Raw genomic sequence first — 15,879 nt, 5'->3', positions numbered from 1 at the left:
TCCACCCATAGTTAACGACAACTCATGGCAAATCCCATCGTATGCCATGCAAGCCATCACCAATAGCATCCAGTTCCACGGCCGCAAGGACGAGAACACCCCCGCCTATATAAACTGTTTCTCTCATATACTTGCTACTTTTAGCCTTCACGGAGCCCCAAACGATGCTACCTACTTACAGCTTTTCCCCTTTTCACTAGCTAGCAGTGCGGCTACTTGGTTGGATTCTCAGCTAACCGGTACTTTTACCACATGGGCGGGTCTCCGTCAATCCTTTTTGAACAAATACTTTCCACCTGCGAAGGCCTCACGTCTTCGCGATCAAATTCACTCATTCCGCATGGAGCCCGACGAGCCCTATTACCGTGCTTGGGAGCGATTTCAAAACCTGGTCGCTCGATGCTCCCAGCATGGTCTTTTTGATTGGGTCCTTTGTGAAATATTCTATAACGGTCTCACCCAAGAGACTCGTGATCGTTTTGACACTAATGCGGGAGGTCATATAATGGGTATTCTTACTGTTGCCGAGTGTTTAGAGCGTTTCGAGGCATTTGCCCAATCTCAGTCTCAGTCGTGATCTGATCAGCGGTATGAAAGTGGCAATTCAAATACTACTACTAGTGCACCCGCTCGTGGGTGAACCATATCACTATGGACCCTAGTATAGCTGCTGTATTAGAAAACGTCACTAGAGAGCTCAAGGAGATTAAGGCAAAGGTTGATAAGTGTGAGTTTTGTCGAGTGGGTCACGATACGAAAGCGTGTACATTGTTAGTTGGTGAGGAGCAGGTCGATTTCGTGGGAGGGGGTCTAGGTAGAGGTCAACCTAGTGGGTTTGGTAGTAATTTTAATTCGGGTTGGCGAAATAATAATAATTTTAATAATAATAATAATAATTTTCGTTCCAATGGCCCCCTGGTTTCCAATTAGCTCAAAATCCAAATAGGGGTCAGGGTTCATTCTTTGGTGGGGGTTCAAATGGGCAGTTCAATAAAGGGTTCAATGGGCAGGTTAACGATAGGGGGTCAAGCAGTCAGGTTCAACCAATTCAGGGTCCAAGTTATGATTTAGGGGGTAGCCTTGAGAGGATGGAGGAAATGATGAGCCAATTAGTTGTTAAGGACCAAGCCACCCAAAAGATCCTTACCGAACACGACCTTATGCTTAAGAACCACCAAGCATCTTTCCAAGACCTTCAAAGAGTCGTAGGTGACATGTCTAGGAAACTAGAGGAGAGATTATCCGGTCAGTTTGCGGGTAACACCCAACCAAACCCTAACGCCCATACCAAAGCCATTACCACTTGTAGTGGCAAAACCGTAGGGAACCCGAGAGTTGAGGAGAGAGTAGTAGAGGAGATTGTAGATGAAGAAATTGAGATGGAGGCTCCCGGAAAAGTGCAATCGAGGCTAAGCCCAACAAGTACCGCACAGCCCGGGGAGCCTCAAGGTGAGAAGAAAATAGAGAAACCATCCATAGACATTAGACCGTCTCTACTCGTAGACCATTCGCGGGTCCCGTTTCCTACATGTCTTAGGAACCAAAAGTACTCCAAGGAATACGGGCAGTTCTTAGATATCTTCAAGCAATTGAAGATTAATCTACCCTTCATTGAGGCACTCCAGTCTATGCCCAAGTACGTGAAGTTCTTAAAGGACCTTCTTAGAAACAAGGAGAAGTTGGGAGAGTTGGCAAATGTTCCATTGAATGGAGGGTGCTCCGCAGTTATTCTAAATAAGCTTCCGGAAAAGCTCACCGATCCCGACATTTTTACTATTCCATGTCTTTTCGGTAGTAACACCAATACTCGAGCCTTAGCCAACCTAGGTGCTAGCATCAATTCGATGCCCTTTTCTCTCTACGAGAAGCTAGACTTAGGAGAGCTTTCACCTACCCGTATGACATTATCTTTATCCAATCGGTCCGTGAAATACCCGAGGGGTATTGTTGAGAATTTGCTTGTTATGGTTGACAAGTTTGTTTTTCCCGCCGATTTCGTCATTCTTGATATGGAAGCGAATGAGAGAGTTCCTATCATACTTGGTCGTCCGTTTTTGCGTACCGCTAAAGCCCTCATAAATGTTCACGATGGTAAGATAACACTTAGGGTCGGTGATCAGATAGTCACCTTTGAGATAGATCGTTCCATGAACCACCCGAGTTGTTCCGATGACTATAGTGGTCCTTGCCATTCCGTATATTTCTTGAACTCCTTCATCTCTTGTGTCGACCATTGTCTAGAGTACATTAGTGGTGCCGACTTAGTAGGAGGAGAGAAAGTAGAGGAGGAGTCGTTAAGAGTGGATGAAGTAGAAGTTGAGGGGATTCCTTTGATTCCCGAAGCGTTAGCCGTTAGTGATGACACCACTCAACCCCCACCCTTAGAGCTTAAGGTCCTTCCATCTCATTTAGAATATGCTTTTCTAGGGGAGGGTTCCGAGCTACCCATTATCATCTCATCAAAGTTGGAGGATGGAGAGAAGTTGAGGTTGTTGGAAGTGTTAAAGGCAAACAAGGAGGCCATTGCATGGAGGTTGTCCAACATTAAGGGCATAAGCCCTTCTTATTGCACTCACCGAATACTCATGGAGGATGATTTCAAACCGGTGGTACAACCCCAAAGGCGCCTCAACCCCAATATTCAAGACGTAGTGAAGAAGGAGGTTCTAAAACTCCTAGATGCCGGGATGATATATCCCATCTCAGATTCGCCATGGGTTAGTCCCACTCAGGTTGTCCCTAAGAAGGGAGGGATGACCGTTGTCATGAACTCCAAGAATGAGCTTATCCCTTCTCGTACGGTCACGGGTTGGCGTGTGTGCATCGACTACCGAAAGTTGAATGATGCCACCCGAAAGGACGACTTCCCATTGCCCTTTATCGATCAAATGTTGGAGCGTCTCGCGGGTCAACAATTTTATGGTTTTCTCGACAGTTTTTCCGGTTACTTCTAGATCCCTATTGCACCGGAGGATCAGGATAAGACCACCTTCACATGCCCCTATGGCACTTACGCGTACCGACGCATGCCATTTGGGCTATGTAACGCTCCAGCTACATTTCAGCGATGCAAGGTTGCCATATTTCAGGATATGATTGAGAGTTCCATGGAGGTTTTCATGGATGATTTTTTGGTCTATGGTAACTCGTTCGATGAGTGTTTGAAGAATCTTGAGAGGATGTTAAAGAGGTGTGTCAAGACGAAGCTGATGTTGAATTGGGAAAAGTGTCACTTCATGGTGACTAAAGGTATTGCTTTAGGACACAATATCTCGAGGGATGGAATAGAGGTGGATCGTGCGAAAATAGATACCATTAGCAGGTTACCTCCACCCGCTAGCGTAAAGTCGATTCGGAGTTTTCTAGGTCATGCGGGCTTCTATAGACGCTTCATTAGGGATTTCTCTAAGATAACTCGCCCCATGACCCGTCTTCTAGAGAAAGATGTTCCATTCGTATTTGACGAGGAGTGTCTTAAGGCCTTCAACTTTTTGAAGGAACAACTTGTAAGTGCACCTATTCTTATCTCGCCCGATTGGGGCTTGCCGTTTGAGCTCATGTGTGATGCGAGTGACTATGCCGTTGGAGCGGTATTAGGACAAAGAAAGGACAAGAACTTCCACCCCATTTACTATGTGAGCAAAACGTTAAATGATGCTTAAGAGAACTACACCACCACGGAGAAAGAACTCTTAGCCGTAGTTTTTGTTTTCGACAAATTCCGCTCGTACCTCGTGCTATCCAAGACCATAGTTTTCACTGACCATTCTGCGTTGCGTTTTCTTTTTCAAAAGAAAGACACCAAACCCCGACTTATTCGGTGGATTCTATTGTTTCCGAATTTGATATTGAAATTAGAGATAAGAGAGGGGTCGAAAATGTAGCAGCCGATCATCTTTCACGTTTAGAGGACCCTAGGAGAGAGGAGATTCGTGAGGAGGAGATAAGAGACACATTTCCTCACGAGTCTGTTGAGTTTGTAGAAGCCGAGAAAGAGGGATTGCCATGGTTTTGTGATTTAGCGAATTATCTTTCGAGTGGCAATATTGTGAAGGGAATGACCGCACAACAAAGGAGGAAGTTCCTTAGTGAGTCGAGGAAGTATCTGTGGGATGATCTGTTTCTCTTTTGAATAGGGGGAGATAGGATTCTAAGGCGATGTGTGTCGCGATAGGAGGGGTTGAATATCCTTAAACATGTGCATGAAGGCCTAACGGGAGGCCACCATGGTGCATACGCCACCGCTCAAAAGGTGTTTGATTGTGGATTATATTGGCCTAACGTACTTCGTGATGCCGTTGGGTTTGTGAAAACTTGTGATGCTTGTCAACGAACCGGTAACATTTCAGCCAAAGATGAGATGCCTCAAAACCCAATCCAAGTGTTGGAGGTTTTTGATGTTTGGGGCATAGATTTCAAGGGACCCTTTCCCGTCTCAAAAGGGAATCGTTATATACTTGTGGCAATTGACTACGTGTCTAAGTGGGTTGAGGCTCAAGCTCTTCCTACGAATGAAGCCCGAGTAGTGTTGAGTTTCCTCAAGAAACTCTTTTCCCGCTTCGGTACACTTAAAGCTTTAATTAGTGACCGTGGTACTCACTTTTGCAACGCTTTGATGGAAAAGTTGCTTGCACGCTACGGAGTCACTCATCGTTTGTCTACCGCATATCATCCACAGACAAGTGGTCAAGTGGAAACGCGAATCGTGGTATCAAACGTATTTTAGAGAAAACCGTTGGAAAGAATAGAAAGGATTGGTCCGACAAGCTTGACGATGCATTGTGGGCATTTCGAACTGCTTACAAAACACCCTTAGGAACCACACCATTTATGATCGTCTACGAAAAAGCTTGTCATCTTCCCATAGAGCTAGAACACCGAGCACTTTGGGCGTTAAAAACCGTTAACCTTGATATGACCGAAGCCGCTAGGAAATGCTTCTTTCAAATCCATGAGCTTTAGGAGCTTAGGGATGCGCCTTATGCTCGATCTTTGGGCATTAAGGAGAAAACGAAAGCTTCACATGATCGCAAGTTAAGGAAGGTAAAAGAATTTAGCAAGGGTGATAGAGTACTTCTCTACAATTCAAGATTGAAGTTGTTTGCGGGGAAGTTGAAGTTGAAGTGGTCGGGACCGTATATGGTTCATTACGTGTTCCCGTATGGAGCGGTTGAGATTATGGACGAGTCGGATGGCCGAAGTTGGAAGGTAAATGGCCACCGTTTGAAGCACTACATTGGAGGAGCGATAGACAAGAATGAGATGGAGGAAACTCCTCTCGAAATTCCATCAAAAGCCGCCACTTAGTGCTTTGGGGTGAAAACCTAAGTGTATAGTATGTACTGTTTCTAATTTCATTATTTTTCGTCAATTTTCGTAGTTTTCGTGTCTTTGTTTTGCGTCTTTGAGTAATTTTGCAGGAATCGTACCATCGAGGAGCTGAATTTGCGAAGAAAACGACATTCCAGGTAAGACCCAACACTTAGAAAAAATTTGGGATGGTTTTGGGAAGGATTGGTAACACTTAGAATTTTTTCTAAGGCATGAAACTCAATTTTGTACGACACCTACTGTGAAAAAAAGCCCCTCGCGTGCCGCCACAGCGAACAGACCCTTTTCGTCGCGTTACGCGAGCCCTAGGTCCACAAAACCAGTTTGAACTGACCCGTGGCGTCGCGTGACTCTGAGTAACTTTATCTGTCGCGTTACGCGACCCCATGATCTGAACCCTACATTTTGAACCCCACCGTGGCGCTATGCCACAACCTCCTTCACCTTTCGTCGCGCAGCGCGACGATATGTCAGATCGTTCTAAGTCCTTTACCAGCATCCTCTTTCCCTAAAACACTTTCAAACCCTACCAGACAACCTCCATCGCCGATTACCCCTCTTCTTCACCCTAGTCCGGCCGATTCACCACCAAAACACCTAAATCTTTCACCTTTGTGATCGGTTTTCATCACTTAACAAAACTCACCAACAAAAATTATCATTTAACCGCTAAATCATTCGCATAGGGACTCACCATTCACGAACACTTTTGTTTTTCTTGCAAAATCAACACTTCAGGTAAGTGTTCTTATTTATACTCTTATATGCTTAGTTTTTTGAGTCTTTTTAGAGTTTAGTTGAGTCGTTTTTGTGGTCCTGTTTGTCGGGTCAGATGTGAGTCAGTCGCGAGTCCGTTTCGAGTCAGATGTGAGTCATCCTCGTATTTTAGCTTGTACTTATACTTAAATACGTTGAACAGGTTGGTTGGACAGGGTGGTTTGGTTTGTGTTTGAAACTGATACTTTTGAATATATATATATATATATATATATATATATATATATATATATATTATGATCTTTTGGTAGTGTTTGCTTATGATGTTGATAGGTTGATGTTAGTAGCCGCTTTCGTTCGCGTATCCGAGATTAGGAGTTGTTTGCTGAGCGCGTTTCGAATTGGAGGGCTTATGTGGAAACAACTGGCACTTTGACAGTCTCACATATTCAGCTAAGTCGTTTCCCTTGTATTTTTGTATTTATTTATTTATTTCGTTTTTAGTTTTTAGTTTTAGGTAGTTTTGAGGCGTATTTCCATTCTTGCATTAGGGACAATGCAATCTTTAAGTGCGGGGATGAGATACATGCAAATAATCGAGTCATAAATATGAAAAATACAAAAAAATTAAAAAATTGGAATAATTTTAAAAAAATTTTGAAAAATCAGAAAAATGTCTTTCAAATAAAGAAGTTTGCAAAATTATTACGGAAAATGATAGAAAAGATGAGTTTTGCTCGGGATCAAATAATAATAATATGAGATTAATTAAGTCGGGTTTGTGTCTACTTTGGGATATGTGAATAGGTCCAGGTTTGGTTTTAGGTCCCTTTGAGTTAATATACCTTAATTGTCGGTCTACTAGTGGGTTTTCATCTGGGAAATATGGGAAATTGAAACCGCCAATAAGAGTATAAAGAATGCCGTTATAAGTTAAAACCGTTAGAATTTTTAATCATGAAAAAGAAAAAGGGAAAAATAGAAAAAAAAATGAGCTAGAAACTGAATGAAAGTAGCGCAGGCCTATGTAATCTGGGTTGGGGATAGTGACTTTACAACCTGAATACCTCTAGGATGTGTGAAATCGAACTTGCAAATAAAAAGTACCGAAGCTTAAGTAATCCAAGTTGGGGATAGCGACTCTACAGCCGGAATGCCTCTGGGTTAGGGAAAGCAACGTCTACGCTCATTAAAAGAAAAAAATGAAAAGAAAGAAAAAATGCTGAAAAAGAAAAAAAATATTTGATTTTAAATTCTCTTGGTTTTGATATAAGATGGTTGGGAATTGGTCCAGTAATCGTTCCTTTTGTTCTATAAGCTCGAGGCGGGATTAGGTGGACCGTAGCTTCTAGCGTGAGACCCTAGGTAGATTGACCGCACTTAAACTAAATTCACATGATAAGGGCTTAAGACCGGATTTGGGTTTAAAGGGACAAATATATTTGCAATCGCGGCTAACGCAAGTTTTGATATTAACAAAATATAAATATGCTTTTGACCCGAGTATCTGTTCATCTCTGATTCCGTTGCTTAATTCCTTTTCGAGGACGAAAAAAGAGTAAGTGTGGGGATATTTGATGTATTGCAAAGTACATCTCTTATTCGTGTAAAGTTTGTATAGTTTTCCTTTATTTTTAGTTTTGTTTTGTTTGGAATTCGTTACTTTGATCAAGTTTTATGTTTCCAGGTCTTCGGTGCTAAAAATGTCGAAAAAACGAAGTGTTAGATGCTGGGAAACGAGTTGAAAAGAGTTAGAATAAATTTTGGAGATGTTGGGATGCTGAAGCTAATCTAGAAACGGAACAATCTGTGAAAATTGAGCCGTCACGCTACGCCACAAGGAACCACCATAGCAGTCGCGTGCCGCCACCACTTTAATATTAATTTTCAGCATTTTGAGCTGTCGCGCCACGCGACGTTGAAGGCCCATACCCGTCGCGTGACGCGACGGGGGTGTATGACGGCTAATCTTCGTTGTTGATTAGGGTTACGTATAAAAACTCAAGAAAACACATCATAAACCCTAGTTACGAATTAAGGAGCTTGGAGGCGATTTCCAGAGCATACTTTGAGCTATTCGGAGCGTTTTGGATCACTGATACATTGGTTCGAGTTTGAGACGAAGACTGAAGACTTGCACGGGTTCTTTAGTTCCTTGTTTGTTGATTTCTCTTTCGAAACTTGTAACCATGAATTCCTGTCTGAACAACTTTGCTTTGTTTTCTTTGTTTAATATGCTTGGCTAAACGTTTAAACTGCCTAGACTATGATGAATGGATTGAAATAAAGTTTGAACCTTTTTCGTTAATTGCATGTCTCTTATGAATTAATTGTGTATTGTAAGAAGTTTGGTTTATTAATTTGGTGTGTATGCGTACTTTAATTTGGTAAATTATTATCAATTGTTTCATATGAATCTAGGTGGTTGTCTTCTACAGGATAGGTTCATGCTAGATCTTTGACCTTGTGTCTTTGACCTTTAGGGTGAATTGGCCAATAAACCTTAGAAGCAATAGCTAATAATTTGTTAGATTTCAGTATTCTACTAGTCCTTATAGCTGGAAGGTGCGGGGCTATTGGTAGGTCTTACCCGGTGAATTGCTTTAGACAGTCTTTGGAAAAAGTCGTGCCTTAGTTGCCCCGTCGGTTTATTAGTCTATCAAGTCAAGTTAAGAAACCCAAACTACCCTAGATCTATAATTGGAAAAGAGTAGGTCAATATTAGGGTACTTACACAATAATTAGATAACAAGAAGGAAGTCTAATAACCGGTAAGATTAACGGCCTAGGTAGTGCCATAAGTTTCACCTCGAGAAGGGTTAGGGGCTTAGTTGGTGTCTTAATAGGTTTAGTATCACAAGATCCCGGTTCCATAAAACATGCAGTTAACTTAATTGGTAAATTCTAAAAATCAATCCAGGATTCTAGTCTAGGTGGTCTCCTTCATTATCTGAGAACAGTCCTCACATTAGTTCGTATTAACATAGTTTTAGTTTAATACTTAGTTTATTAGCTTTCCTTGAATTTTTAGTAACCCCCCCCCCCCCCCAAAAAAAAAAAAATAGTTTGAGTCGTGTCTGTCAGCGTCTGTTAGAGTCTAATTTCCGTGATTAATAGAGTCTCGTGGTTCGATATCCGGACTTCCTTAGGTCATACTACAGTGATCGGTACACTTGCCGATTGTGTGGTTTAGGTCGAGTCTAGATTTAAAGCTTTTTAGTGTCTAGCTTAGAGAGTCTAAAGTAGTTAATTTTAATAGTCTGTTTAGCACACATCAAGTATTCTAATATATGTTGATGATATTATTGAATCCCCTGAGAAGAAAAAAATGAGCTCCTTTATTAAAGGAAGAATTTGCAAATTAAATATGGTATTGCAAATATATGACTTGATATGTAGAACAAGCATTTGTATAATTACCCATCAATCATAATACATCTAGAAAATGGTGGTCATTTTCAAATGGACAAAGCTTATGGTATAAATACATTTAATGATGTCCAAATATTTGATACAGAAAAAAATGACTTGTATCATTTTTTTATCAAAGAAGCAAAGATCTATGGTCCTGAAGTACCATAGTTTAATACAAATTGTATTAATACATCTTACTAGTTATACGCGAACATATATCATTAAGTTTATTGGCAATACATAACACGTGTACAGTGACGAGATAGTGTAATGGGTAAAACATATATTTTCTATATTCCTAAGGTACGAAAGATATGGGTTCATATTTTACTAACCAATCAACAAGTTTGGTTAGTTTTGTAAATGCAGAGATTATAACAAAACACATTCATGGATCTTATAGTATCTGCTTACAAAAGGAGGCAATTCTAGTTTCACATGCAGATCACACATCAATGTTCATTAAAGGATTGTACATCAAGAGATCAAGAGACAAATTACTTACTACAAAAGTTTTCAATAACTTTCATAGAAGATTGGCACATGTTACTTAAATGATACATATCATAATGAGGGGGAGTTTTACACAAGTTGCACTTTTTTTCCCTTCACTAAGTTTTATCCCATTGGGTTTTCTAAGTAAGGTTTTTAATGAGGCAACATACATGATCCAGAAGTACTACTGGGACGATACGCGCTGCACTCTTTTTCCCTTAGCTAAGGTTTTGTCCCATTGGGTTTTCCTGGCAAGGTTTTTAACGAGGCAGCATCTTCAAACGTATCAAGTTGATAACCAAGGGGGAGTATTATGAATATATTATATTATGGTTATCAACTCCTTAAATAGAGTGACTTGTTCTCCAAGACTTCATATCCTATATAAATTCATTGTATTCTATTGTAAACAACACACTTGATTAATGATATATCAGATTCATTCTCCCTATTAGTTTTCTTCTTTTCTTATCGATTGCGATTAGGCTAGTTTCATAACAATAAGCACTTTTAATTCTTTAGTTCACCTATTTTTTTAGTTGCACTCACATCTTTATTATGGACGAAGATTTACAACGTCTTCGATTGCTTCATAATATTTGACTTGTGACTTTAACATGCTTGGATGTCCATAATTTTACTTATAAAAGGAACCTAATTTGTATCGTTTTAGCTCGTTTTCTCTTAACACCTGCAAATTTTAAATATAAACTAATTAAGTGTAAGAGCATTCACATCCAATCCATCAAATTATACATACATTCCACTAAAAAACAACTCCTATATCAATATATTTTCACTAAAAACAAATACTTTTTCTCTCTCCTTTTCAATTAAATAATATTATCATTACATTTTTCTCTCTCCTTCACTCACAACCACTTTCAATATATATTAAAAAAATTATAGTGGGTAAAAAGTGTCCCCTCAAATATACAGATGAACAGTAACATTTTCTCTCTCCTCCACTCACAACCACTTTTTATACCCTTTATAATATAAAAACCCCCCTCACATATTTTGATAGATAGAATGTGAATGCTCTAAGAACTATTAGAAACAATCCTAAAGTTACTCAAAAGTGTAGGAAATATTATATAAAAATACTAGGTTAGAACCCCTATGTATTACACGGGTTGAATAAATTAATTTTATATACCAAATAATATAAATATATATATATATATATATATATATATATGTATATATATATATATATATATATATATATATCTTTAAAAATCTCGTTTATTACATACGCGGGTTAAATAAAAGTAATTTTATATATCAAATAATAAAACAATATATATTTAAAAATCTCGTTTATTACATAGGTTTAATAATTGTAATTTTAATATTAAATAATAAAAAAATGTTGTATTTTTAAGAACCCCGTGTATTGTACGGGTTGAGTAAATTTAATTTTATATATTAAATAATGAAAAACATTACATTTTTAAGAACATCATGTGTTATACGGGTTGAGCACATGTAATTTTATATACCAAACAATAAAAAGTTATATCTTTATAAACCCTTTGTATTATATGGATTGAACAAATCTAATTTTATATACTACATAATAAAAAAGTTATATTTTTTTTAAAACGATGGATGGGGTGATTGCGGTGATGGTTCTTATAAATGTCACGTAAACATAGTGATTATCGTATTTGAGTTGAGAGTTGAACACGAAAATAAAAATATAGAACCAATAAACATTGATTAATATTTTTGTTTACCCCTTATAAATATTTTTGAAATAGTTTCTACCCTTAACTACTTTAGTTTAATAAAATAAATAAATCATTTACATTTTTTAATTTATATTTTGCGTACATCTTTTGTTAATTTCAGGATAAATAATTTTGAAATCTAATAAATATTTTAAAATATTAGATTATCTCCTATACGAATTGTTTAAATTTATATTAAATTTAATTTTATAATTATCTTCTAATTGATATTAATTATCTATAAAAAATAGATGGCTTTAATGAATGACATGTGTCCTCTCATTGGTTTCTTGTATTACATAGTACTAGCGGTAAGACCCGTGTGCAAACACGGGTCGTTTCTTAGAAAACCATGCATAACACATATTGACAGAGAGTAAAAAAATAATTACTGCAGAGTTACAAAATTGATATAAATTAATGATCAATAGGTTTATTCAACAACAATTCCATTATGTTGATAGGAAACCACTGTTGTCTATTAACTGTTAAAAACTTCTGTTGCTTTCCAACAGACTTTACTAAGAACTGTCATCCATTATCTCTACCAGATCTTGCCAGATGGATAGATAGTAACTATCAGATGTTAGTCAACCCATGTTAAAAAGGTCAGTCAACAGAAATTACAAAGGTTAGTAAACCGATGTTAAAAGAATAATGTTATTAACAACATGTGTTCTTAGGATAGGCTTAATGCAAAGCAAGTATCAGATGCTTTCAAAAAGTTGTATTGCTTTCCAACAAACATTTCCTAACAACAGTTCCTCCATTATACCCAACAGACGTTGCCAAGTTGACAGATGTTTAGTATCATCATAGATTTTGTAAAACTTCTTTGTAAACTACATTAGTAGTGGTTGTACAGACTCGTTTCTCTTTATCACAAATCAAAATTTTCAACCCCTTCCTACTTTTTACTCTAGATACAACAACATAGAGCTGGCCATGACTAAACACTGGACGTGGAAGATATAAACCAACACGCTCCAATGATTGTCCTTGACTTTTATTTATTGTCATAGCAAAACACAGTGAAAGTGGGAATTGTCTTCGAGAAATCTTCACTGGTATACTTTTATCAGAAGGTGTCATCTTCAGTCTTGAAATCAAAGTATGATGACCTATATTAGTCCCTGTGATAATTTTTGCTTCAATCACAACTTCTCCAAGCTTCGTGACTTGTAAACGTGTACCATTACACAATCCATTTGCCTGATCAATGTTTCTGAGTAACATCACTGGAGCACCAAGTTTCAGTACTAATTTATGGTTGGGTAAACCAGATAAACGAAGATTGTTTAACACATCAGGAGGAAACAATGCCATATTAAGCTCTGATTCTTCCTCCGATTAGCATAAACTATCTGAACTAAAATAAACCTTTTCTTCACCAGGCAGACTCTCTAACCACTCTTTATTTATTGAATCCACTACTTCATTAGTTGGAGCAAGAATCGCTCTTTGTTAGAAAAACGTTAAATCCCACAAAAACTTATTCATGTCCGGATATATAAATGAAATAAGAGAAGAAATAGGATTTACTTGGTCATGAATAAGTAAATCATCTGGTACTTCAATATCAATCTCACCATCATTTTCTTCACCAAGCAGACCATCACCAAGCTTTAAAATCCATTCTCCAAATTCCTTTATTTCTTTCAAATCTGCTTCCTGACAACCAACTCTTAATCTCATATTCTCAGTTAGCTTTAGTACTTGACAGTGGCGCCATATATAAGAAGAATTCAAAGAAGCATTGACTATCATTGTTCTGGTACCTTTAGGGATGACCGAAGAATTTGTCTAAAATCACCACCAAATAGAGTTACCTTTCCCCCCAAACGGCTTGGATTGCATGTTTGGTTGACTGGAACGTGATATGTCTCTCATTGTTCTATCAAGAGCCTCGAAACAATGCTTGTGAGTCATAGGTGCTTCATCCCAAATAATCAATGTTGCTCTTTTAATTAAATCACCTAACTCAGTGTTAGGCTCTATCGAACATATTGAATTCTCATTAATGTTGATTGGAATTACAAACCTTGAATGAGCAGTTCTACCACCATCCAGCAAAAGTGAAGCAATTCCACTGGATACAACATTCAATTCAACTTCACCTTTTGATCGTAATGCAGCTGAGAATGTCTTCCAAAGAAACGTCTTTCCAGTTCCACCATAACCGTATACAAAAAACACACCTCCATCACCTTTTCCAATCGCTTCCATAACAATTTTATTTATCCTTTCCTGTTCGGCAGTTAAACACTTTACATAACCATCATGTTCCCTTTGAAGAGCTAGTCTGTCATACGATAATTCTTTCATTATCAATCGATTGTTCGACGATGAAACATAGTTGTCTGGAACACTAGGCATATCATCAAAATTTCTCACTGTGCTTCCATTGGTAAGTAGCAACTTTTCAGTTTCAGATAGACAGATATTTTCAAGTTCTTCTTGTTGAAGATCCAAATCTAAAACAAATGTTGAAAAAAGTATTAGTTTTTTCCCAATAACAGAGCTATTACATAATTTTTATGTAGTTGTATATAACTTTAATAAAATAATCACATTACCTGAAATACCAGTTATCTTTCGTTGCTGATACAGAATGTCTTCACATAACAGGGACTTCGTTTCCGACCAAAAAACACCAGGACGAGATATTGAATTTGACAGCAACAACATTACAAAAAAGGTCCTCAAGAAATCTCCGGTTGACCATGTGCTAGCTTCTTTGACAAAATTAACATATTCTTTATCATCATCCAGCAGCCCCCGTGCAAAACATGCATCTTTAAATGTTTGAAAAACCTGCCCATCAACTGTTTTTATATCTTCAAAACAGGTTGGTCCCTTAATATGATTCAGTTAAATCCTTAGGTAATAACAATCACCAAGTGATGGTGGGACATAATGTATCCTCCCAATTGATCCATACGGATGCTTTCTTCGATTCCATTTGCGATTTTGAGCATTCCATACATAATATCCCGAAAACTGAACATACCTCAATGTCCTGGCAAATTCATCAATTTTATTACAATTCATCCACTCTGTAAACATTGTCATTTTCACAGTTGGATCAGTAACAATATCACATAAATTATCATGATCGTTATACATAATACTCTGACCATCTTCACAATGAAAAGGTAATACTTCAACAACTGGATATCTATAATGTATATCATACATGAATATTCTCCAAGCAGCTTCACAAGCAGAGATATATCTACAATCAAGGTATGCTTTTATCTCATCTACAGGTTCATTCTGTTTCGTATCATTCTTGGTGCTATTGGCTTGAAAAACAGAAGCAGTGACTCTATCAGGCCCCTTATTAATATATTTAAACAAATATTTGGTAGAACCTAACTGGTTGTGTTGGACCATGTTCGTGACCCTAAACCGTCAGTAAAGGCAGTTCATCGATGTTTACAGAGGCGGAATCAAAGTAAACAATGTTAATACAGCTCCGATCCTTTTAACTTTCTTTCTATTACTGATTGTGAGTCTTTACAATGATTTCTGACTAAATTTTGGCAGCACCTCGACTCTACATACACACCTGATTCCGCTCCAAAAATGTTATGAATGACAACCCATCATACCTATTTATAGTGCCTCTGATTTCGCTTGAACTAACATGAAAATCTCAAGCGGAATCACCTAAAACGACTCAAGCGGAATCATTAATATGTTGCTTTGGAGCGGAATCACAAGTTTCCTGATTTCGCTTGAAATGACTTTTGGTCATTTCAAGCGGAATTACATCCTAAATCCACTAAACTTGTTTCCAAACCCTGTTCAACCTATCTAGACTTGAGACTTAATTAAGACGAAGTAAATAGACATTCAGTGCATCAACAGACTCCCTCTTGGATGTTGACGAAGTGTTTGGCGTCGAGTCTTCAGTCTTTGTCTCTATCCAACTTTGTCTTCTTATTGTAAAAACTCTTTCTTCACGCAGGTTCAGGATCTTAACCTAGCTATATCTTCAACCTCCCCTTTGACTGTTGATCCAGAATTCTGACTCCCCCTTTTACAGACTCCCCCTCTCAGAATGCTGGGACTTGAATTTCTCGTTCAAATTTTGACTTTTTAATGCCGTGGGGATTTTGAAATCCACAACCTGTTTCTCAAACATATAACATTACAATCTATTGATTTTCAACAATAAATT

General features: G+C 38.0%; 2 protein-coding genes and 1 pseudogene across 2 annotated transcripts; 1 reads left to right on the top strand and 2 right to left on the bottom strand.

Moving 5' to 3' along the window:
- Positions 1–651: 651 nt before the first annotated feature.
- LOC110920149 lies at positions 652–2,954 on the top strand. The gene is made up of 2 exons (XM_022164381.1): positions 652–838; positions 931–2,954. Exons 1-2 carry the CDS (start codon positions 652–654, stop codon positions 2,952–2,954), a joined length of 2,211 nt encoding a protein of 736 aa, XP_022020073.1.
- A 9,552-nt stretch (positions 2,955–12,506) lies between these two features.
- LOC110920148 lies at positions 12,507–13,460 on the bottom strand (annotated as a pseudogene).
- A 42-nt stretch (positions 13,461–13,502) lies between these two features.
- On the bottom strand, positions 13,503–15,089 carry LOC110920146. Its single transcript, XM_022164380.1, has 3 exons — positions 14,591–15,089; positions 14,270–14,530; positions 13,503–14,167 (listed from the first exon to the last, which is right to left on the bottom strand). Exons 1-3 carry the CDS (start codon positions 15,087–15,089, stop codon positions 13,503–13,505), a joined length of 1,425 nt encoding a protein of 474 aa, XP_022020072.1.
- Between the last annotated feature and the right edge of the window lie 790 nt (positions 15,090–15,879).

This window comes from Helianthus annuus, chromosome 11 (genome assembly GCF_002127325.2).
Source record: "Helianthus annuus cultivar XRQ/B chromosome 11, HanXRQr2.0-SUNRISE, whole genome shotgun sequence".
NCBI lineage: Eukaryota > Viridiplantae > Streptophyta > Magnoliopsida > Asterales > Asteraceae > Helianthus > Helianthus annuus.
The sequence above is the reverse complement of the archived record's forward strand: the minus strand, read 5'-3'. Positions and strand labels throughout refer to the sequence as shown.

What these genes read in the sequence shown, in the direction of transcription:
- LOC110920149 (XM_022164381.1), top strand. Translation starts at nt 652, where the DNA reads ATGGACCCTAGTATAGCTGCTGTATTAGAAAACGTCACTAGAGAGCTC. An exon ending in AGGTCAACCTAGTGGGTTTG is followed by an intron (nt 839 to 930) that starts GTAGTAATTTTA and finishes GTTTCCAATTAG; the next exon opens with CTCAAAATCCAAATAGGGGT.
- LOC110920146 (XM_022164380.1), bottom strand. Translation starts at nt 15,089, where the DNA reads ATGGTCCAACACAACCAGTTAGGTTCTACCAAATATTTGTTTAAATAT. An exon ending in TTATGTCCCACCATCACTTG is followed by an intron (nt 14,531 to 14,590) that starts GTGATTGTTATT and finishes CCTGTTTTGAAG; the next exon opens with ATATAAAAACAGTTGATGGG. An exon ending in AAAGATAACTGGTATTTCAG is followed by an intron (nt 14,168 to 14,269) that starts GTAATGTGATTA and finishes CATTTGTTTTAG; the next exon opens with ATTTGGATCTTCAACAAGAA.